Source organism: Hippocampus guttulatus, chromosome 15 (assembly GCF_054856545.1).
Source record: "Hippocampus guttulatus isolate MCC_2025c chromosome 15, RoL_Hgut_1.0, whole genome shotgun sequence".
In the NCBI taxonomy this organism is placed as follows: domain Eukaryota; kingdom Metazoa; phylum Chordata; class Actinopteri; order Syngnathiformes; family Syngnathidae; genus Hippocampus; species Hippocampus guttulatus.
Window position 1 is genome coordinate 3,102,023 of NC_141275.1, and position 25,254 is coordinate 3,127,276.

The following is a 25,254-nucleotide window of genomic DNA, read 5'->3' on the forward strand; positions in this document are numbered from 1 at the left end:
AAAGCAAAACAGCTCCATTCTTCACAGGACCGCGTCAGTTCAATATGTATTGAGAATCGAATACAGGGATGGGAAACTTAAATGCTGGAGGGGTCCAGAATATTTTGTCAGTGGTACTCGGGTGCCACATAGGACCACATACTTGTATGATTAAAAATGCTATTTTAAATACGGACAAAATACGTGCATTTGTGCAACATACGTGCTGTTAACATTTTTCAAAGCATGTATAAAACATCCACTATCCTAACACAACAAAGGACTCTGTTGCATAAATTAATAATATAATAATTCAATTCAAGGACGGCACCAAATTGATGAGCAAGAAACCAACATTAATTGCAAGAACTTATTGTTTTTCTTTTTCACAAAAAAATTACTTGCTCAACATTTTCATGTAATTGAGGTGCTGTACTACGTTTGTCCTGCATATTCCATAGCAGCCCAAAAAAATAACAAATCAATAAAAAAATAACCAAACTACTGTTGGCCCCGATACATTCAAGGTCGGCATATTTGCAAATATTTATCAATGATTTTTGGGGATTGTAAAATTTGAAATGTATATATATTTTTTTACTCAGGGAAGGTGGTAAATTAAGGCATAACCAATCGACCCATACTATCTGTTATACACCTACTGTATTTTATTGACATTATTGTATGTTTTTTGTTTTACATGTTTCCGTACGACTACTGTATTGTCACATGCACGGTATAAAAATAGTCAAGGGATCAGAGACATCAGAAAATAATAAAGATTATCTTGAAATAGAGAATTCACTACACCAAATAAAAATAAACCAATATGCGGCACTTACTGACAAGTAAAACAAATATATCATATTGAGTGTTTGAGTGAGTGTTTTACTTGTTCTCTTTATGCAAAAACCAAACACCGAAAATGTACTTGGCCCAAAAACCGATGTACGGACCGTACCTTTGATTACCTGTACCGTCCCACGCCTGACATATGTTGATTATGAACTCAACAAATTGTATATTCCAAAGAGTAAATGTTTGCTTATTACCTTCCATTGTGTCCAGACCCCTCTCCATGAGGATATCCAACTGCAGAAGAAAAAGAGAAAGATGCCACTTACAGTCATGTACATTCATTTGTGACTGTGCATACATGCATAAAAGGGCAGTGCCTTGTTGTTACTGCGCTATATATCACATTCCTAAAACGGCCTGGTTTAGAGCATAAAATGGGCACCGGTGAGCCGTCAGCGAGCTGCTGTCAGTATTTCAAGTTGGCCCAGTCCATCCGAGTCCGAGTCCTCAATTGCATGTATCCCATATTGTTTTTATTTCACCAGAGTGTATGTCTGTTGTTTTTTCTTTCTTTGTCTGCGTGTCGGCTTGTGCGGCGCCTGTTTTTTCGAAACAGACTGGCTCTCGCCGACGAGGGACGGACCAGGTCTACATAGGTCGCCCTGAAATACTGACGGCAACTTTCATCAGTCCGACGGAATTCCCACTTGAGATTAATACTGAAAACCGTACGTACATTTCGTGTAGGTTATAATTACGCTAACCTGCTGCCGTGTAAGCAAAGGAAGCAGTGTAGTGGCTCAACTCCTTTCTCTTTTTGCGTCGGCAATAGATCCAGACGCTGAAGCCCATGAGGATGACCCAGCAGGCTCCGCCGATGCCTGCGATGAATGCCGGCTGCTTGACCACATCAGTAATCTGCTCGGCCAGACTCACGTTGCTCTCCCCGCTGTCATCGCCAGTGTCAGTGGTGCCTGTCGCAGAGGGCTGTTCAGCTGCCATCTCTGGGAGAGGCACATCACAATAAATAAATGCGAAAGCAGTCAAGGCAATCAATGCCAAGCACTTGTACTTTTGCTGTATTATTAACATGATGTCGAAAAAAATCGATTTAACATTTCAGTTTAAACAACAACTTTGAACTTGAAGATTAACCCTGATCCAATGTGAACGATGGTGGATTATTTCCAGAAACTTTCCATCCACATTTTAACTGGGGCAAAAATATTCAGAGCTAGAAAAAGATTGGAATACAGAGTTTGGTCATGTGTAGGAATATACGGGGATAACGAATCCGGTATTTCTTGCACGATAAGGCGCACCTAAAAACATTCAATTTTCTCAAAAGCCAACAGTGCGCCTTATAATCCGATCGCGCCTTGTATATGAATCAATATTGTGATTTCTTGGACGCAATAATAATAATACATTTCATTTATAAGCGCCTTTCAAAACATAGTATTTAAATGTTCTGTAAAGCGCTTTGTTACAGCTGCAGCAGTTGTGCAAGCTCTATATAAATAAAGCTCTATTGTATTGTATTGTATTCCTTTCGTGTAGCTCTAGCCAGTGGATGCGTAACTCAACTGCAGCCACAATAGTAGCGCCTGTTCTATGCGCTCTATAATGCGGTGCACCCTATATATATACAGTATATATAAGCAGTTATAAAATAGGCCATTCATTAAAGGTGCGCCTTGTATTCCAAAGCGCATTACAGTACGGGAAGTACGGGAGATATATATAAAAAAAAAAAACTTTTTGTGACAAGCAGACATAAAATTTCTGTTTTTCTGTGGATTTTGGATGGAAGAAAGGTGCACATTTCTTTCCATCCCAAACTGTTGTACTTAATGCACTTTGTAGAACGCGAATTGTTTCAGATGAGGTAATTGCAACCACCTGGGAATGGCCAATTGTTGCTTGGACCTGATTGGCCCGAAACTCAAGTGAACTCCCTTTATAAGAGGAATGAGGAAGTCACTGGGGGCCGGACAACTTGGAGAGCAGTGCTACACGTGGGCTGCTCAAAACTGGTCAACTGTCACTCCTGAAAATAAAGAAAAGTGGAAAATCTCCTTCCTGAATCCTGGCTGAATTGCCTTTTTATTCTTTTTTTCACCTGGCCTGCTGTTTCGCCGCATAACAACCCATTTGATGAGTGACTTATTTATTTGTGAATACAACACAACATTCAAATTCTAAATTCAACAAAACTATGTATTTTTTCTGAAATATTAGCAATTATTAGCAATGTGAATTATTCCCGTACATCTTCACCTTTCAATTTGCAAATTTCCAATGCAGGCGATTTTTATTTTAAACAGACTCCATTCTATTCAAATGACTTTTCTAACTCTGTCTATGACTGAGACCATTCTCTTTTGTACAACCCAGTGTAACATTAACATTTTGAAGGTGTGCATAGTGACAACATATTTTCCTGTTTCTTCTAAGCACGTAAAAGATAACGGGGTGAACAATTAATCTCTGCCTTCAAAGAATGTGCTTCTTTGGACTCACTGATAAGGATGGGCAAAGGCTGGCTGCGGGTGCCGACACCAGCGACAGTCACGGCTGCCACCTCAACCTGGTAAAGGACACCGGGCATCAGGCCTTTCACCGCCGTGGACAAAGTGTGCCCTTCCACTGTCTTGTTGATGTAGTAGCGTGTCTGGTTGTTGTTGCCACTGCTCACACACCAAACCTGTTGGTATACAGAGAGAGAGGAGTATTTAAATTGCATCTACATTTTTTTTTTTTGGTGTAAACTTTCATGGCTTCCGCACGCATTTGCATCCTCATTCGCAATTTCATTGACAAAGTTGTAGTTTTCTATTTACACTTGTTGAAGGATATTTTCTGCCATAAACGTCCTTCGGTCTTGCCATTATGTAACACACGCATCAATGAGCTATATTCGCAGGTGAACAGGAGATATACAAATTGGATTTAATAAACAGACAACTGTGAAAAAGGTTTGCTTATTGAGTTTTTAATCAGCTACATTTTAGAGTACACTGATCATTTCAGCTGCACGATTTATTTGCATTGTGACATACAACATGCATGTACCGCTACATTCCTTGCGTTGAACTGAATGAACACAAAATTAAAATGCACCTAAGTTGAGAAATGAAATCATCATCCTGCATCCCTTACGTACGGTAGTTCACAATAGACACCAACCACGAAAGCATAATGATCTCCAATATAAGTGCTGCACCACATATTCTGTATTCACCCCTTTCAGAAATAACAGTTACTAGAGTGGACAGCTATTCAAATGTTATTTTCTCTTATATTAAGTCATCTTAATGTCACATCAACCACTACAATGGATCCTTATGTGTGTTGTCATCCACTGCCATTATTTGTTTTTCATGCCTAAAGACTAATATAAACACTTGGAAAAAATCCTGATGTTGGTTATCATTATTTGTGCATGAAAGGGTTAAAAAGACAATAAAGTTAGGTTCTCATCAACGACATTACAAGCTAAAAAGCTCTACTGGGACACAGGCCCCATCCTACAGTGGTCTGCACACACCGGTCCACGGCCCTCTACAGACCACAGGGCAGGACTGCAGAGATATACTGTACTTAAAAACACACACGCACACGTACACAAATTCTGTATCGAAGCACCTATGCCTCAATTGTATGTTATCACCTTGGCTAGAATGCAACGGATGGTTGCCGGTCCGCAAAATATCAGTCGGACCATGAACCGGTCTGTGGTGTCTTATTCGGGTTTTTAAGGGCCATAATATGAGCATATTCAGGTTTTGTAAACACCTGTGTTTACATGGCCTTATGCAATGGTAAGATCGCTCATGTTGCCATTCATTATAACTCTAATATATTTGAAGTAAGGCTGCATGATATTGGAACAACCTGCAAAATGTGATATGGGTGTTGCGTATTGCAATCTCGATATTATTGCGATATGGGTAGAAAACAGAACAAAAAAACATAATAGTATCTCTTTTTTGAAGTCTTACTTAAATATGACTGTTCTAATTAATAAATCTTCTGTAGAAAAAAAACAGCCTTGAAAAGGGGTCTATGAATTAAGGAATTCAGTCAACTTTTTCTAAGACTGTCCTCAAAACTTTTTTGTGTTATTTTTTGTCAGTATGAGCTTTGAGATCTCCGACTGGCACCTTTATTAGACAATGAAATATATACAGTACATGTGACCTTTGCACACTGTTACCCTGTCCATGTGTCATCACTGTTTTCAACTCTGAACCGAAATGGTAACGCTCTTGGTCCAGTGACTTCAATGAGAGCGGTGAAACACAGACAAATGAAAGGGATGTCGTATTGCTTGCTTGTTTAACTGGGGCTTGCTTCATTCCATCCCATTTCAGTAGCAAAAAGTTTTCCATGGCACTCACACATGAGCACGCCCGAATACACGGTGCATCTCTCTCACCAAAAATAAAAAGCACTCGGACTCATTTGTCATGCAAAACTTCAGTCCAATTAAGCACATGCTAATTGTTTCTGTGAAAAACACTTAAAGCCGGACATTTTCATGAATTCATAAAACTCCCCATGACAACAGGAACAGGCTGTACCTGTAAAAGAGTGGACATGTCCAGATTAAAGAAGACATTTGGTCACCCTCATGTGAACACTGAGTGATTCTGTATGGAATAACGAACAGCTATTCGCAGTAACAACTCTAATGCTTCATTTTAACAACTTGTTCTTGCAGCGTGGCTAATAATGGACAATTACTGTTCTATGTAAACGCATTCAGGTACTCTACGTAATACTGTTTTGTCTAATATGCTGGTTTGTAACCCTGCTCGGAGGGGGCTCTCCAACACCCTGCGTGTGATTGCAATGACTTTTTAGAATAGTGTTATTGATTGAGACCATTATCAGCTGTCTGTCGGAGGTGAAGCCCACCTGTCAGCGGCCCTCGACTCACAACGAGCGAGTGTGAGGAGGCAGTCATTGGGTGAGGAGGGCCGGTCACTGTGGAAAGCTGCAACATATTAACAACTGTGCAGCAATTTCTTTTATTTATTTATTTATTTTTGCTTCCCACCCTGGCTGTATCAGCCAGTCCGATGGCCAGCAGGCGCTTGATACTGGGGCATGTAAAATGGGTCTGGCAAAGCCCCTGGTTCTCATTGACAATGTTGAAGAGGTAAAAATGTATGTGTTTCTCATTGCAGTGGCTGCATGTGGCTGGTTTGTCACCGCAGAGAGGTTATGCATGTTTTTATGCCATTTTGTCAGGTTTTCACTGTGGTGCTGTCGTGTAGTTGTGTGCCATCTGCACCGGTTTGAGGCTGCGACGTCAGAGGTCTTTACCCTGTACTCTTGGATGATGCCATTTTGCATGTTACTTGGTGGAGGCTCCCATGAGACAATGATGCTGGAGGAGTTGCTTTGCTTCACTGTTGCCACTGTAACAGCTCTTGGTGGGGCACTAGGCACTAACAGGCAGAAGACAGCATTAATATCAAATGAAGCCATAACATGAGCAAACGGAGGAAGCAAATGAAACTATAGAATGATGCTGTATTAACTATTCAGGAAGGTTGATCAAAAATGCTGAACGTGAACCACATGACTGTGTTGTTTTTAATCAACTAATATTAACCGGCATGGGACTCCGCTGCAAATACAACCCTCAACAAAGATTACATTTTAAACATTATTGTTGTCATTCAGGGTGATAAACAAAACATCCAGAATGTGTGTGTGCTGTTTTTTTTTTGTTTTTTTTTTTAATTAAAGCAGTGTCCCTGAATCCCTTTCTGGAGGTTCTGCAGAACTATTACCTTCCTCGGGAGTTCGAACCAGTATTGTGCGGCTGTCCTTCCCCTGAAACTCGTCAAAGTAAGGCCGGATCTTTATTTCATACTCGGTTCCTTTCAGCAGACTGGTAAGTACAGTGCTGCGCTCGGACGGGGAATTGATGTCATGGAGCAGCCATGTTCCCCCAGTGGGGCGGTAAAAGAGACGGTAGCCCTGAACGTACTGAGATTGACGATCAACCTAGAGGAAGAAATGAGAGAGCGTGAAGGAGGACCTTGCCTGGATAACGAAAAAATAAATGAAAAGACTTACAGCCCAGGAGACTCGAATTGAAGATGTAGTGGGTCGGATGGGCTCCTGTAGTTGGACCGCCACCTCCCCCAACTCTCTCTGCAACTGCCTGTGGTCCACTCCCTGACCGGTGGGACTTACGTCTTCGCCAAACACAAATGCAAATCAAGATTACAGTTCGGTTCACTTCACAATTCCGCAGATAATTCGTACTGTGAGACTACTCTGACTGACCTTGTGTTCTGACAGGCTCTGAGATGGGGCTCGGGTCGCTCAGGCCGTAGGCATTGACAGCTCGGACAATAAACAAGTAGATGGTGTTGGGGAGAAGCCCAGTGATTGTGTGTGTTTCCACCTTCACCATGTCAGCCACAGTTTGCCAAGTGCTGCCGGCTGACTGGCTGTAATAGATGATGACAAAACAAATTATGTTGAACCGCACACAGGGATTAATGTGCCACCCACTTTGCATGAGATTTGCCTCTGCTGGTGCCGTAGGATGTACTGTATTTCGGTCTCATTCATATTAAAATGTCTACCTAGACAAACCACCACTTAAGACTTGCACAGTGTGTGATGTAACATTCCACTAGAGGGTTTGAATATCAAAAATGTTCCATTATTGAAGTCACAAATAGTGAACGAGATGCACACTGCCTTTGCGAGTGTGCATGTTTTGCAATATTAATTTGGTGAACCAATTATCACGAAATAGGAAGATCTCTAGGCAATAATTATTTTTGGCTCCCCCTTGCACGCAATACTGTACTTGGTAAACCAGTGTTCCCAAACATTTATTTAGTCAAGGCACACATTGTTCATTAGGCACATGACAAAAACACAAAAAGTATAAATATGAGAATAGGGATGCTCTTGTCTTAATTGACTCACATTTTAGTAACTCAGTGGCCCTGATTAATTGAACACAAGGGTGATATATTGAATTTTCTGCACGACAAGGCGCTTTGGAGTATAAGGCGCTCCTTCATTGAATGGCCTATTTTAAAACTGTTTTCATATTTACACTGCATTATAAGGCGCATAAATAGAAGCGATAATAGGGGCTGCGGTTGTGCTGTGCATCCACTAGATGGGGCTACGCTAAAGGAAATACAATACAATACAGCTTTATTTATATAGAGCTTTCACAACTCTGCAGCTGTAACAAAGCGTGTTACAGAACAATTAAAATACCAGGCCCAAGTAATCAGCATATTGATCCATATGTAGCTCCCTCAGAATGTAGCATGTAGCAGGACACAAAGTCCATAAAATACAGGGTTTATTCCTTGGTAAACCCTGAGAACTGGTCACAAATATGGACATGAAACATATACTGTAAATACAAATGGTATTACAAAACAATAAATGAAAGACAAAACTTATGAAGGCAATTGATTCAACAAAAAAGGCAAACAAACCTCGTGGGCTCACATCCACAAGGGGCTAAATATCCTGACAAGTCTTGCTTGTCTCCATCTTCCTTCGTTTAGTCAGTAGTTAACTATGCTTGTGATATTATTTTCATTTTATAATGGATGCACAGAGCTCATAAAGTAGTTGTCTATTTGAGGGTGTGTTGGCGAATGCACGTCAATTAGTGTAGGGCAGAACCCTTTTAGGTTGTAATTGCTAATAATCACCACTAGATGACAGAGGAACGCGAACAGAGAAACAACTCAATGGAGAATATGAAGAGAGGTACAGTCTCTTTATATTAGGCGCATCGGACTATAGGGCGCACTGTTGACTTTTGAGAAAATTGAATGCTTTTAGGTGCATCTTATTGTGCAGAAAATACGGCACTCTCAGGAAGCCATAAATTATCCCGTTGCATGAATAGCAACAGGTTTATTGTATATTCTGCCACCTATTGGTAGAGCATTTCATTGGTCTGTCTGTCACTATGCGTTGCTGGCAAAGATAAATGAATAAATATACTGTAGGTCTGTAATGAATAAATAATACTTTTCTGACAAATTAAGAGTAATGAAGAATTTTCCACATACACTCGTGTGCCAAAGCACCTTGGTTGGGAATCTGGTGTGACAAACAATAACAGATGTTCGTAAAGCTTCTTACTTCAGAGAAATTCTTGCATGCTAGAGATCATCCTTATGGTACAATTTGCTATTCTGATGAGTATTGTAAATGCGGCTTGTAAGGACACACACAGCTGTTAAGAGGAAAGGTGAGCTTGTTATTGGTCTTGTGGTACATGAGATTCATTATCCTATAACCTTATCGGTGCTTCCACTTGCCTCTCTGTTTCTCAGTGAATTTATGACCGCCTTGGCACAACTGAAGATTCACAATGACCTTCTCATTTCCATTTGTTTGACACTTTTAGACGTGTCCCCCAGGGGCACTGTTGGCCTTTGTGGTACAGTGCCAGGTTGTACAAAGAGGGAACATGACTCATCAATTTTTTATTTTATGTCAGTCGTGAAAAACTCACAGGCAAGGCTGTGATTCCTTCAAAAAAGTGAGAAATGTAAAAACACACACACTATGTCATTTGGAGAATGGTTTGTCGAGAAAGCTGTTCAGACATTTGGAATCCACCCTTTGTCCTAGCCTTCTTCCTTCCAACAAACTTTGGCACCTACGACAAAGAAATATCTGCACATCCCAGTGGTTGCTTGCATAATTTTTTTGCTACCCAGTAACACTGCTGCTGCAGTCATGGGCCACGGCTGACATCTGGATGTGATTATGTGCAGAGAGTGTGTTCTTCCCTTAAGAAAATTGGAATATTTATACTCCTCTTAACATGGCCTTTCTCTATACAGTGATCCCTCGCTATTTCGCGGTTCGTTTATCGCGGATTTTTTCAAACATATTCATAAAAAAAAAATCATATACATGGAGTACAGTTCTGTATATGTTGCTCTATGTGACTCGCTGTTGTTTTGCAGCTTCTCACGGACTGTTTGCGGACTTTTTGCAGACTTAATTTTTATTTTTAACGTGTATATGTTAATTGGTCGCTACTTCGCGGATTTTCGTTTATCGCGGGTGGTTTTGGTCCCCATTAACCGCAATAAACGAGGGATTACTGTATCTGCCATGACCAATCCGATTCGCCAAAAGCTATTTGGCTCTACAACATGTCTAAGAGCAGAGCAGATGCATGCCAGCCTGTGCTGGTGCAGGCAGTGATGCTTATGCCGTAGGTTTTCTTTTGCACACAAATAACTCATATGTTGGTTCGTGAGCCGCATCGTGCGATAAAAATACTAAACACAAAGGATGAATGTACATGTAGAAGGGGGGCATCCGGTGATGGACGGGGCATACATTTAGGATGAAAAAGCTCTGTCCACAGCTATCGCACTGCGACAAACACAGTTTCGGGAGGCTTGGGAGGGTAGGGGGGAGGCATCAAAAATGGCCGTTCGCCCCGGGCCTCTAATGTGTTTCGCACACCACTGGTTCTTAGGGAGGTTGCCAAGTCACACACTTCAGCTTTCTGCAACGTGAACCGCGCCCCATACGACTCGATGTGTGATCTCTTTGTTGTGTACGATGGTGATATGCGAATTAATTGGGCTGTTTACGTTTGTAATTGAGCCTAATGCAAATATTATTCACTCAAAACGTAATTACGAACACTTTTATGACGCTTTTACTAATCTTCTGAATATTCAAAATTGAAACAGAGCTGCCGGCTTTTGCAACCAACACCTTACATTGTCATTTACACACCTTTATCCAGCTGAACACATTCTGTCACCATGTTTACAGAAACAAGTAAATCGGGTTATTGACATTGTTGATTCTCTTTAAAAAAAAATGCACACGTTTTCGTGAGGACACAATTTACATGCACTTTGTGAAACGTGATCTTTGGGCAAATTAACACAATGTGTGCCCCTGCTAAGGGCTCATCACTTTTAGAGCTGGGGGTTCAACAAAATCGAGTGGCTATTTGCTACTTGCTAACTGGTCCAGGTGATGTAATCACAGATGTATTGTATGACAAACAAAATTAACGATTGGTCTTATAAGAATGTGTTAATTAGTTATCTCTTACTTTGATTTATTATTTGAAAACCAAAACTACAAAAAAAGGTGAAAATGCATCGATGGTCGGTAATGGAATTGCCGTACGAATTGTAATTAAATCACGAGGAACCGCGAATAGTTACTTGATTTAAAAAAAGAAATTACAGTTAAAAAAGGTTAGCAATTAGACCTCGGAAAGGCTCAGTTTCACATTTGCTCTGGGAAAATGTTTTTCATAATCGTAATGGGAAACTGTATTATTATGAATCATCACAATGCTAACCGTACCACGAGTGAAGCCAACTGTGTAATATTGAGATTAGTTCTGGAAAGGCAATAGATAATACTACAAGAGGAAAAATACTATACTTCCTTTGTTCATATACAGTTTGCAATGCCCTTTTGAATTCAGGAATGATTTGAGAATTAGGAAATTAAATAGAAAACTACAAACAAAAAAATCAAAGGAAAACATTTTCCAACTTGGAATTAATGGTTGTTCTTGTCAACATGTATTACTATGACCGACAACATAATGCGTGAAGTACAAGTGTGAAAACATTTGGATTCATGATTCAAAAAAGTCACCTGAAGGCCTCCACAATGTAGGAGGTAACTGCAGCTCCTCCCTCGTGAGCGTTGGGTTGCCATGTCAGAGAGACGCTGTTCTTGGACACGTCCGTGACAATGGGTTTGTGGGGTGGACCTGGCAACTGGAAAGGCTCAGTGGTCTGAGCAACAGATGGGTCTGCATTCTCTGGATGGCAAGGAGAGGCAGAGAAGTCAATGCAGTGTGACAAATACCGTATTTTTCCCGACTAAGTATAAAATGCATAATAAAAAAGAAAAAAAAAACATAAGTCGCATGTTTTGAGGGAAATGTATTTGATAAAATCCAACGCCAAGAACAGACATGTCAGCTTGAAAGGCAAGTAAAAATAAAAATAGAGAACGACAGGCTGAATAAGTCTACGATATCATAACGTTACATGACGCATACACAACGAAATGAGAATGTTCCTGCCATGTTCACGTAACATAATAAGAGTTATTCAGATAACTATAGGGCGACCCGGTGGCCCAGTGGTTAGCGTGTCGACCTCACAGTGCAGAGGTCATGGGGTCGATCCCGGCTCCGGCCTTCCTGTGTGGCGTTAGCATGTTCTCCCCAGGCCTGCGTAGGTTTTCTCCGGGTACTCCGGTTTCCTCCCACATTCCAAAAACTGAATGGCAGGCTGATTGAACACTCCAAATTGTCCCTAGGTGTGAGTGTGAGCGCGGATGGTTGTTCGTCTGTGTGTGCCCTGCGACTGGCTGGCAACCGGTTTGGGGTGTCCCCCACCGATTGCCCGGCGACAGCTGGGATAGGTTATTTTTGATAAGATAAGAAATCCTTTATTAGTCTCGTAATGGAGAAATTCCCAATCCACAGCAGCAAAGTTATGAAAGGAAGAAGTAGAAGAACAAAATATAGGAGCTGCTAGAAAGGCAGCCACTATCGCGATGTGAAAATAACATGAAATTCTACAGTATAATGTGTTAATGGATTTCACACACAAACCGCACTATGAAAAAACTATGAAAACTAAACTATGAAAAACCTGCTACTTATAATCTGGAAAATATGGTAAACATTTGGATTGAACGACAACATTCTCCTTTAGCAGCGACACTTCCCATTGTGACCTTTGTGAGCAGGCACTAGCTAGCTAGCTAGCATTTATATCTCGCAGCTGTGGCAGGTGTATTTAATTCATCAAGATGTCAAATGATATATTAATTGTTAATTTATTGTCTTGACTTACAAACACTTCGACTTATAAACTACCCCTCCGAACCCATTACGTTAATAAATTGAGGACTGCCTGTACTACAATTTTCCAGTGTTGTGCCTTTACATGAATTGAGGAAAATTGATGAAAACTGTATTTTATCCGGGATATTTTATCGGGCTGAAATAAACACGACACTTGTGATGGTGTTACTAATTGTAATGTTAAGTGTTTTAGGTTAACAACCATCAACTTGTACAGATGTAACATGTGCATTATTTCAGTCCAATACAACATGAATCTCACATCTGCATGAATTTAAAGCATGCAGCGACAACCTACCCTTAACTGTGAGCACTCCGCTCCAACTCGTCTCACCGCTAGAGCTGGCAGCCAAGCAGGTGTAAACGCCAGAGTCGGTTTCCTGGCAACAGAAAAAAAAAATATGCGCATCATCAGTTAAGTGTGTGTGAGGAAGAGTCCGCGCTTTTGTGTTGATATTCACTAACAGTGATGTGACAAAAAGACCTATCTCTGAAAAGCAGAAAGCAATATGCTCCGTGGAGCTACAAGAAAGTTGGCAGAACATCAAGCGCTAATTAACGTCCTACCACATGACTGCATTTTCAGCGACAGTAGTTGGATAAGTTGAAGGCAGAACACGTGCATAAGTGTTTGAAAGAGATGCTAAAGAATAAAAGCTTGAAAATTAAGATGTTCATTTTTTTTGTTCATTGTTCATTTTCAACGTGACAAAGGCATGTCAAGACTCATTCTAGTTCAATAAATTACTTTTACTGATGCCATTTGTCAACTAAGGATGGATGGATGGATGGACGTTGCAGTCTTATATTCTTAGTGGATATGCAGTATTTGAAGTGAAGGCTAAAGTCAAGCTTCTGTCTTTTATGCTCTTCATCTACAGAAATCCCAAGCTGCCAGAGCAGGAGATTTAAAGGAAGGATCAAAGAGAGAATTTTAATGATCAGTTAGAGCTCTAGAAATGTCTGAGGCACCTGTCTTTAAACCCAACAGATACTTAGTATTCAGGACAGGACATATGCAAATAAAATTATGAAGTCTGCAATAAATCGGCGCACTCATGCCCTATGCTACAGCTTTTAGCGGAAAGGCAGAAGATATGCAGATCGTAAAACGGCTTACAGCAAGCAAATATATTCGGTCTTACACGGACTGCCATGTAAAGAACATCAAATTTAAAATGCACAACTAATGGATGTCTAAAGAGCTGCCACAGCGGCTTAGTGTTACTCCGTTTGTCGCTTTGGTGCTAAGGAGTGGTAGCCTAATGCTGGCCACAAACCTTAAAACCGTTGGCAAATTATGTGTTTGATTTTCTATTACTGATCTGTTTGAAGACAGTAATAAAATGCAGATTACTGCATTTCAATATCAAGAGATGGGAAAAGTCCCATCAATGTCAATTTCCGTTTTCTGCTTGTTTGAAACCACCACAATACTTTCTGGACCCCTTCCCACTTTCATTGCTGCTATCTATCAGCCACCAAAACACACCAACATTTTTTTAACTCATTTTGCTGTTTGCCTAACTCATATCTCTTCAATGTCTCGAAAAATTATTCTGCTGACTGATTTTAATATCCACATGGACATCAGCAATACAGCTATTTCCAATGAACTGTCATTTTGTTCCGTCAACTTTGGCCAGCATTACGTCATCAACTTTGATGCTCAATCCAAATGATGTACACTGCATCTGGTCTGTTGTTTTGAGATCACTGTAAAAAAAATTATGATGCAACTCACTTAGCCTTTTCGGACCACATGCTGATAACAGACCAAACCTTTTCCCAACATCAACATCCCCTGTGTAAGAATCTGAATCCGACTTATTGGCCAAGTATGTAAAACACATAAGAAATTTACTTTCCCAATTATAACCCGTCCAGTGTACTCTTCAAAGGTGTCATTTTCGGGATGTTGTTTTGCACAATGCACGTATCGGCACTATTTACACCTATTGGAGGCGTGCCTTTCGCGTCCTCTTTCACGCCTACCCTTCCCACTTCAACATTCGTAGGCTGTCCTCAGTTACAGTGCCCTGAAAAAATATTTGCCCCCTTGCCGATTTCTGCATTCTTTGCATCTTCATCAGACATGAGGAAAAATATCACACAGAGACAACCCAAGGAAATACAAAATGCAGTTTTCAAATGACAATTCCATTTTGTAACGCTGTCTCTGTGTTAAATTTTTTTTTTAAAACAAATCTACTATGAATTTTCTCCATCCTCCCGTCTCATTTTCAAGTTTTACTCTGGAGATTATCTGTCACTCCAAGCCTCCATCTGGCCATTTCACTCCTCCTACTCTTTTAATTAAAACTCCTCTTTATTGCCCCTCTTATCACAAACATCATCCAATCATTTCTCACCAGTGGAATTGTTGCCACAGCATTCAAAACTGCAACCATAATGCAAAAAATGGTTCAATTCAGGCAGCTGACAAAAAATGCCAATAAATCTAACTTTATTTGTGGGTAGCTTTTCAGTCATAAAAATGCAACTCCAAGCGCTTCACATAAATTAAAAAACACACACACAAACACACTACAATTTGTCAACAAGGACAAAACGACAGACATGCACACTTGCACATGTTAAAACACAATGGAGTAATGACCGAAGGACCTAAGGTTGGAAACAGAGCATCCAGGTGAGGAAACACCAAAATCTTGGAGCCCTCTGGACCAGGAGCGGAACGCACGCCGCGACCGCAGGCCACCAAATTGAAGCCCCCAGTACAGAGGCACAGAAAGAGCCTGCACACACAAATTTGATTCCATCCGTTTTAGTTGACCATCTCAGGCTCTCAAACGCTTCTCGCTTAAAGCATACCGCAAGCACTTCCTAATATCTTCCAATTGAAAATGTTATTCCTCATGGCATGAGAGAAAAAAATACATGTAAAAATCATGACTAATGCCTTGTTGAGCTGAGTGCACGTTTGACCATTCTGCTCCCCAATCTCTGGAAACCGGCTCATCATTAACACAGAAGCATTAGTCAAACCTTAAATGGTTTGTAAGTGAGCCTTGCCAGACGGGGAATACGTCTCGTACACATTTCCTTTTTGCTCTTACTCACTTTCTACAGGCCATGACCTTGGGGTAACTTGTGTGCAGGTTAATGGCGTGTCTATCTGAGGGCATACAATGCAGGTCCCCAGATAGTGGCGTCTGATTAGTGGATGGGGAATTGGCATGGGAGGTGGGTGGGTTGGGGGGATATGTGGGGTGGGGGATGGGGGGTAAACTACCGCAACACTTGACTATTAATCAAAGCCAGCAGCTTGGGTCCTGCATCAAAGAGATTGCTGAAAAATGGATGAGCTAAGAGGAAGTGAGGAGACTTTCAGGCAGGGTGGCCATAGAGATTACTGCAAGCGAAATAGAGAATCTGTTCCGATACAGTGGTAAAGAATTATGTTTAACATGTATTGATTCATTTCTAGAACGGTTAATAACACGGAAGTATGTTGAAGCGCTTCAACAACAAAAAAATATATAACAGTATTATTAATATTGTTATCCATGCATTCAAATCCTTGCAGTTTTGAAACCTAAACTGAAAAACAGTAAATCATGAGCCAAAATTACTATTTTTTTGTTGAAGATGTCTAATTGCAGTTATTAGCATCCAGTTCTGATCAGAAAAAAGGTACCCACTGAACAGATAAAAATAGTACGAAGCACTCAAGCAGAAAGTAGTTATTGTTGATTGTTGTTGATTAAAGGCATGGCACAAAAATGATTTCTATTGACCTTCGCAAGCGAGGGCTGTTGGTGTCACGTGCCGAGCAATATCCCATTAAAATGGTGACGTGAATGCGAATGCCAATCTCAAATACGGATAGAGGATTTTCTCATCCCTTTTTGAGTTACAATGAAATGTTCCAGTGCTGTCTCCCATGTTGTTCTAGTTTTGTGTTGACTTGTGATGACACAGTGGCTGTTGGCATAACAGAGATTTCTGTGTAAAATTAATGCGTGTAGCCATTAATTTTACATTAACGGCCTCAATATTATCAAAGCAGATGTAGGGTATAGCCAGAATTTTTCTCAGTGCAGTGTACTGGGCGACACATCATCTCACTGGCCGTAGGCGCGTGGTGGCGCGCGTGTCCGTGTAGGTGAACCCACATGTAGCTGTGCGCATAGAGGTGTTCACGTGTAGCTATGCACACGTAGGGTCGCGCACGTGTGTATGTAACTGTGCATGTATAAGTGTGAAACAGAGTATACGATATTGGGTAAAGTGTCAGATGTTACTCACTTGTGCTCAAGTCACAAGCGACCCCGTCAACAGTGCAGTTCATCCTTTGGCTAGCAGATGTCATAGCTAGCAAGATGCTTTTCGTGGTATATCAGTTTCAAATGGTACAGAACCGTGTTGTGTTCTAGCACATTTCACGGTGGCTTTTAGATATTCTTTTGTGTGTGTGTGTGCATGCATGTAGTTGTCTTTGTTGTTTGTTATTTTGAATTCTCAAGTATTTACAGATTTTTGACGTTGCCTTGTTTATGCGTACCAGTGCCAACTCTGCACTGTGGACACGCTGGTACACACGTGCCCCCGACAAGGCGCAACCATCAGGCACAGATTCTTATCCTTCAATGAATGTTGTGGTGAAAATGCTGAAAACAGTTCACAATGGGTTGACACAAAGCACAACAAATGACTAAAAAACATATGACTAAACAAAAGACAAAAACAACAAAAAAGCAGAGCTCTGGAAGAGCTCTTCCAGACGGCTGCCAACTATGGCGCCATTTTCAAGGGGCAATCACTTGATTTCATGGGCAGGAGAACTTAACCACCCAGGAGATGGACACAAGATGGGCACATTTAAAAACAGGCTATGGTCAGACAGTGCCCTTTGTTTGCATACAATGTGTACATTTAATTAATTTTGAAAACATACTTGTGTCCCGTATTAAAAACAGACTGAAACAACACGTTGAATTCAAAGCTGACTTTAACTTTTACAGACTATCGTATAGTTTGTAAATCTGTCCATTTATACATCCCCCCCCCATATTCACGAAAGAACGTGACACCCTAGGTTCAGAGAGAAGGACTTGTCTGATCAAAGTTTTTATTGGCTCAAAATGTTGTAGAAAGTTGACTGCTGATGGGGTTAAAAAGTCCATTCGTATCATGATGTTCCCACCTGGCCAACTAGAGGCCCGAAGTAGGGGTCCGAAATAATTTTGGCCCGTCAAATTTAAGTCTTCAAACTCGGATCCCAAAGGTGGGCGTTCCACCCAAACTTTGATGAGCCATACCTCAAAAACCATTTGATTTAGGAGGATCAAACTTTGGAATCCTTCATTTGACATCAAAAGCCACTAATAAAATAAAATGGGGAAAATTGTAGCGGTGTCACCGGGGAGGTTCTGTGGACATGGAGTGACCCCCTTTGCCTGTGGGAGGAACAACCTGCTATTGTGTTTGACAAAAAGAACACAAATGTCACTCACAAAATGATAAAGTATAAACAAAATGACAGCATGTGTAACAGGTCGGTAAAACACACCTGATGACTATTGCACTTGGCACCATGAGTTAACAAGCTAGTGCTAATAACCCTTTCAGGGATAGTGGTTACTACAGTGGACACTTTATCATGTGATCAGGTTACGGGGTGCATGAAAGGGTTAATGGTGCACTGGTCTCTTGCAGTGTTAAGAAAGTGCTTGTGTGTCAAAAGTAACTGTCAATGGAAAATAGTAAAGACACTTTGTGTGAAAAGTCTTGTCTGATTACTACAGAGGGTAGTTCCACGCTGTGTATCACATGGTCCCGCGGGATAGATGTCATAGTCTGCTGAGCCAGAGGTGGCCGGCGAGCCAGGAGTGAGACACATGATTTAGCAGAATTGTAGCATAAACCACCAATTAACCCAGACACATTGAAAATTCATTTCAGGATGTCTTGGATCCTGTGCAGGACATGAGCAGTCTGACCGCCTGGCAAAGATTCCACAATAATGACATCTTACACTGCCAGCCGCTGAGGAACGATCCCGCCATCTGTTCCCACATTGGGACTCAGATTTGACAGATTTATTTCCATACATTATTTCAGGATTTAATTTGATGTCGTCATGATAAATGTATTGATTGGTTGATGCTTAACCCTTTCATGCACCCTGTAACCTGGTAACATGAGAAGCTGTCCACCGTAGTAGCCGCTGTCCCTGAAAGGGTTAATGTGTTTCATGTGCCTCAGTCTCTTCACCTAACACTTACGGTTCTGACATGTTGAAGTTGAAGCAATATATCTTTTGATTATTTGACGCATAGTTTTCGTTGTTAGTGTCACATCTGGTAAATCAAATACTTTGCCATAAAATCACTGAATCTAAGGGGACAATTTAAATCACAGTCTACATTTCACGACATCTGCCTGCACCAAAAGAATTTTCCGCCTAAGCCATGACAAAATAGCCAAAACTGATCCTGTTCAGCTGGACTATAAATACTGTTGACTTGACTTGACTTGACTAGACTGATTACACTGATGTACCCTTTAGGAAAGGTTTGCGCTTCACGAGTATACAGTTTATTCAGTGAACGAGATGCTCCTTAAGATTTAATAGTCTCTTTAAAAGTATTGGAACGGCAAGGTCAATTCCTTTGTTTCTGAGACCAGAGATGACAATTCCAGCTTTTTTTTCATGGTATTCCCATCTAGATGTGTTAACACTGCAATACCCGAGCATAACAGAGCATCTTTTGCTTGAAGCCACCCACTTTCCAAGTGAGCAAAAGTTTTCAAACAGACGTTATTACATTAACTTCAAGTGAATAACAATTCATATTTGCAACCTATTGACTTCAGACTGTTGCATTCTTCATTTGAAATGCTTTTCCAGGCCTTTATTGCGGCCTCTCTCACTTCTTGTTTGTTCCAGTGGATTTCTCCCCTCAGCAACCTTTTTATTAGGTAAAAAGTGGGCTCTATTTTAAGGTCTGGTGATTGACTTGGCCAGTCTAAGACCTTCCACATTTTCCCCCTTGACTGTATTGGGTGTGTTTTGGGTCATTATCTTGTTGTATGGTGAAGAGTCTCCCCATTTGTTTGGGTGCGTATTTCTTGAAAGTTACCAGACAAAATGGTTTTGAAGACTTCAGAATTCATTCTGCTGCGACAATCATGAGTTACATCATCAATCAAGACTTGGAGGGAAGAAATATACATGCCATACCACAAAGTGCAAACCACTCCTCAGCAAAAAAAAGTCGGAAGGCGAGATTGGATTTTGCAGAGAAGTACAGAGGTGAAGCACACAAGTTTTGGAACAGTTTTATGGACCGATAAGACCAAAATGAATAACTCTTTTCTTGCACCCTGTCACCTGATAACATGATAAGCTGTCCGCTGGAGTAACGGCTGTCCCTGAAAGGGTTAACTTCTACCAAAGTGATGGCAAGGCCCAAGTACGGAGAAAGAAATTATCTGCTTATGATCCAAAGCACATAAGGTCCCCTGTGAAGAAATGGTGCAGCTAATGTTATGGCTTGGGCTTGCATGGCTGCTTCTGGAACGGGCTCGCTAACTCATGATCGGAACAGCAGAATAAATTCTGAAGTCTACAAAAACACTTTGGCAATTTACAGAAAGACCATTTAAACTAGTCAGGGGAAGCTTCATCATGCAATAAGACAATGACCCCAACACGTCGGCCCTCAGCAGTGGGGAAAAGTGGAAAGTGTTGGACTTGTCAAGTCAGTCAACTTAACTGCATCGAGCCTGCATTTTATCTCCTAAAAAAGGAAACTCAAGGGAGAGCCCTCCACCCCAGAAAAACAAACAAACAAGAACTGAAAGAGGCTGCTGTGAAGGCCTGGACAATCATTTCAAATGAAGAATATAACATTCTGGGCTAGTCAATCATGAATGTTCCAATACTTTAGTTCACTTGAAATGTGGGTTGCTTCAAACAAATGCACAAATAATGATAACCTGTAACCTGATACAGTGAAACTCCTCTACAACGAAATCATGTTTGCAGCAAGAAATTTTTCACAACAGGGAACCCCCACTGTAGCAAATTTGATCTCAGATGTAAACACACACACACACACACACACACACACAAACGTATGTGTACACGCACACACAAACGTACGTGTACTCTTTATTTTTATTCCAATAGTGCATACGTATGAGCATACACGTATTTGACACTTCATAAAGTCAGTGTAGAAAGAAAAAAGGGAAAGAAATTGCGAAATTTACGATCAGCATTCACTTTCACTTACATACATTTTTTCGATAATGTCTTTTATTTTGCTTCCTCCGTCTTTCATTTTGATCACTTTTACCCTCGTCTTGCAGCGTCAGAGCTCTTCTTGTCTTAGCTGCTTGACATCCAAAGGTCAGTTTTTTTTAGCCATTTTAGCAATGCAACGTTCTTACTGCATCTGAAACTAACAATAACAAATACTTCCTGGAATACTGCGCATGTGTATAAAGAGATTTTGGTCTCTTTATAATCACACTGGCCAAACCCCGGTGGGACGAAAAAAGACGTCGTGGACGAGACTACGATTGTAGTAGAAAAATATATATTTGGAAAGAAAAAGGAAAGAAAGGAAGAGAAACGTACAGATTGATGGAGAGCGTGTCCGTCCGACCTCCAGCGTCGTGTCATCTCAACTAACTAACCTAGCTGTTGTCGTAGATCAAAGCTCTTTGATGTGTAACGTCCGTTGAGTCAGCACTGATTGGTTGAAGCCAAAAGACGTGCGCGTGCGTACATGTTCGCGCTGACGCACGCACAGCAGAGAGCAGCGGACTATTGACTGCTGAGTCGCGCTTCACTCGAGCGGTGTCGCTACATGTAAACCAGTGTGGTGGTTGCTGTTGCCGTTTCCGAACAAAGCAGTAGAGGTCGCTGTTGGATTAGACTTCGTTGTCGTGAATCTCGTCGAGAGGCAAGAGCAGAAAAAAAGATTTCGTATAACGCCACAGGGTTTTTTTTGTTGTTGTATGGGGGCAGGAAAGTGGGAATGGTGTTAATGCATGAAGATTTTTTTCACACTAGGGGGTATTTTCGCCCATGTAGGTTTGTTGTAGAGGATTTTCACTGTATCCTGATAAGCTGTCCAGTGTAGTAACCGCTGTCCCGGAAAGGGTGAATATACATGTATTTGAAAGTAACTGTAATTATGTTAAAATGCTGCTTAAAATATTAATTGTACAGTGAATAATGGTTCAATGATGGGAATCCTGGAACAGATGAACAAAATGGATATTTAAATACTGTATTGAAAACACCATCAAACTATGGGAAATATATAAGCGGCTGACAAGCATCTGGAACGGATTGCTATTAAACTTCGAGGTCCCACTGTAAACTGGAACATACGACTGCATTGATAGCTATGGATGAGTTTTAAGGCACGATCACTTACAAGTTCTCGAAGTAGCAAAGTTGCTCACGTTCAGTTCCACTTGAAATAAAAATTGGCATAACGCGCCTTATGCTTTGACACCTTCAGCTCAATCTCCCGTTCAGGTCTCAGATGTTCTAATGCACTGAGGATTTCATTCTAAGTCTCAATGATTGTTAGTCATTAAAACGCTCCACAATCAATCAATTTGTGAGTCACCTCAAGTCGCTGCAATGCCTCGGTGACCTCAGGTGATGCATTTTTACCCAAGAGGGACTTCTGTGCCAAATGGATTTCATTAGCAAATGATTGCTAATGGACTTGCATAATCACCATCATGGTGATCATACATCACGGTTATGATTTTGTAGGATACATTACGAAATGCTGATTTATCATTTACACTGAATATAATCAATTTTACACAGAGGTGAAGGTAATTTAAACAAGAAAAAAATGATCTGTTTGAATCTAGGCAATGTCGGTACTCTACATTTGTCGGCAAAGCTAATGTAAAAACAACATCCAACTTTGACATACCTGAAGATTGGCAATTTGGAAGGTGCCATTTTCCATCAGACTGATTCGACCATCATTCACAAGAATCCTCTGACCATCTTTCTCCCACTGGATACTGGGAGTAGGGTTCCCCATGATGTGGCAGTGTAGCTGTGCGGTTGAACCTGGCGCATATGTATGATTTGCTGGTCCTTGCCGAATGATGGGGGGAACATGATCTGAAGGCGCTGAGGGGGATTTAAAAGATGGATGACAAAAGTTACAGGCATCTCCATTTCAAGTCATTCAGGGACAGTTCATAAGTAAACCATCTGGCTCGATAATATGATACCCTTTGCTGACAACCACATCAGATTGCAGCCTCGCAATCCAGTTAACCAGCTGACATTTAGCCAGATACATTTTAATTCCTTCGTGACATGAAAAAAAAAAATACCACCAGCCATTTTGTTATCATGAATACAGAGCTATCACTTTCATCTGCGCGCTCAGGAGGGTTGAATAATATTGTCACATAAAGCTGATGACCATCTGCAAAATGTTGAAACTATTAAATAAATACATGAATCACTTGAATTAAATATGCTGTACGATTTATCGCAGCACATCTTGCGATTTCTAGAGTTACAATCTTGGTTATTGTGGCTTTTAGTATTCCTATATTTTAATTGTTATTGTCACCCCTCCCCAATAAAAATAAATAAATAAAGATAATTACAGCCAACATGGTGGATGAGTGGTTAGCATGCCTGCCTCACAGTTTTGATGTTCAAGATTCAAACATTACAAAAACACAAAGGCTAGCGTTTCATTGAATACTCTAAAGTGACCAAAGGCTTAAACTAAAGTGTGAATGGTTGTTTCTCCATTCGTGCCCAGCAATTGACTGCCAACCAATCCAAGATTTTCTGGAACCAACTCAAGATGTACAAAGTCCACCAAGAAGGAGAGCCAGACGAAAACCCTAATTTGAGGGAAGCATATGTTGCAGTCGGGTGATTTGCATAGTGCCCTCACCGCTTGTCTGCTTTGATTACATCAGATAAGAACCCCTGCTGTCTCCTCATTTGGGGGAGGGCTATTTTAATTTGAGACAGATTTGTTGGATGTTTGACTTTACATCAGAGTACATTGAAAGGAGATTAAGCATTATGCCTCCAGCCCAGCGGGAAATGTTTATAGTGTAAAATGTAGAATTGTAACCTAGATCCAGTGGGTTAAAAAAAGAAAAAAAGAAACTGAATTAATAAAGTCCCTATCCTGCTGCGGGGGTGAACGTTTCCGACCGTTGGCGAAGGTAGAAAAATGGGAGGTTCACATCAGGGTTCGTCAGGGTTTGTTCAAGGTTACCAATATTTGCCGAATTGTCGTCGGCCGTTTGTCAGATGTTCGCTTCTCGGCGTGAGGGAATTTTGTTCAAAATTTACTTGCCAACAAAAAAAAAAATCACAAACTGTTGCCGAGCATCTGGCAAACATTTGCAACATTGAACAAATAGGTATATACATACAGTACATATACAGGGTCGGGCAAAATGATCTAAAGGCAAATGAAGTAGAGAAACAAAAAAGTGTTTTATTTTCGAAAAGTACATAAAATGACATTATCCATCCATCCATTTTCCGAACCGCTTGATCCTCACTAGGGTCGCGGGGGGTGCTGGAGCCTATCCCAGCCGTCTCCGGGCAGTTGGCGGGGGACACCCTGAATCAGTTGCCAGCCAATCGCAGGGCACACAGAGACGAACAACCATCCATGCCCACACTCACACCTAGGGACAATTTAGAGCGTCCAATCAGCCTGCCATGCATGTTTTTGGAATGTGGGAGGAAACCGGAGCACCCGGAGTAAACCCACGCAGGCCCGGGGAGAACATGCAAACTCCACACAGGGAGGCCGGAGCTGGAATCGAACCCGGTACCTCTGCACTGTGAAGCCGACGTGCTAACCACTGGACTACCAGGCTGCCCAAATGACATTATATGATAAAAAAATAATTTTTTTATCATATAATGTCATTTTGCTTTGTTTCTTTATAATGCTGTTGTTTTTCGTTTCTTTTTCAGTTGCTGCCATGAATTGGACTGGTGAGCATCGCGCTTTCATTGTGGAAATGTTTATCAAAACAAACAAATCTGTAACTGCAACACAACAAGCATTCCGTTTGCACTTCAATCTTGTTAGAGACATGATCCCATAGCAGCTCGAAACACGATCTTGTTATGGGTTACAAACTTCAGAGCTACTGGATCTGCAGTGAAATGAAAGTCAACCGGCCGACCCCGCACCGCCAGAACTCCACTTAATTTTTAAAACATAATGAAACAAAATGGCATTATATGCACTTTTCAACAATAAAAACATGTTTTTGTTTCTTTACGTTATTTGCCTTTTATTTAACCTACAAATGTGTCAGATCATTTTGCCTCACCCTGTATATATGATATATCCAGTTAAATTCTGAAATGTACGTATGTTTAAGCTTTAAAAGTAGAAGTAAAATGCATTTGATCCATCTTCATTACTCAAAAGAAAACAATTAAATCAATCAACCAAATCTGCTTCTTGGGAACAAATTGTATCTCTCTCGCAATTGAAAAGAGGATTTGTGATTAAGTAAACTAGGCAGAGCTTTAATCAGAAGTGGGTGACTCGATC

The 25,254-nt window shown here is 40.9% G+C and overlaps 1 protein-coding gene across 3 annotated transcripts in view; it reads right to left on the minus strand.

Moving 5' to 3' along the window:
- The window catches only part of robo3 (roundabout, axon guidance receptor, homolog 3 (Drosophila)), a 108,050-nt gene that overhangs the window by 18,254 nt on the left and 64,542 nt on the right, over positions 1-25,254 (minus strand). For all 3 annotated transcript variants that reach the window (XM_086130830.1, XM_086130829.1, XM_086130828.1), the window contains exons 9-18: positions 22,618-22,823; positions 12,975-13,056; positions 11,449-11,617; positions 7,087-7,253; positions 6,874-6,995; positions 6,585-6,801; positions 6,112-6,236; positions 3,301-3,484; positions 1,542-1,781; positions 1,032-1,071 (exon numbers count right to left, since the gene is read on the minus strand). In XM_086130830.1, the coding sequence (XP_085986956.1) occupies positions 1,032-1,071; positions 1,542-1,781; positions 3,301-3,484; positions 6,112-6,236; positions 6,585-6,801; positions 6,874-6,995; positions 7,087-7,253; positions 11,449-11,617; positions 12,975-13,056; positions 22,618-22,823 (1,552 nt within the window). The remainder of the gene's footprint in view (positions 1-1,031; positions 1,072-1,541; positions 1,782-3,300; positions 3,485-6,111; positions 6,237-6,584; positions 6,802-6,873; positions 6,996-7,086; positions 7,254-11,448; positions 11,618-12,974; positions 13,057-22,617; positions 22,824-25,254) is intronic.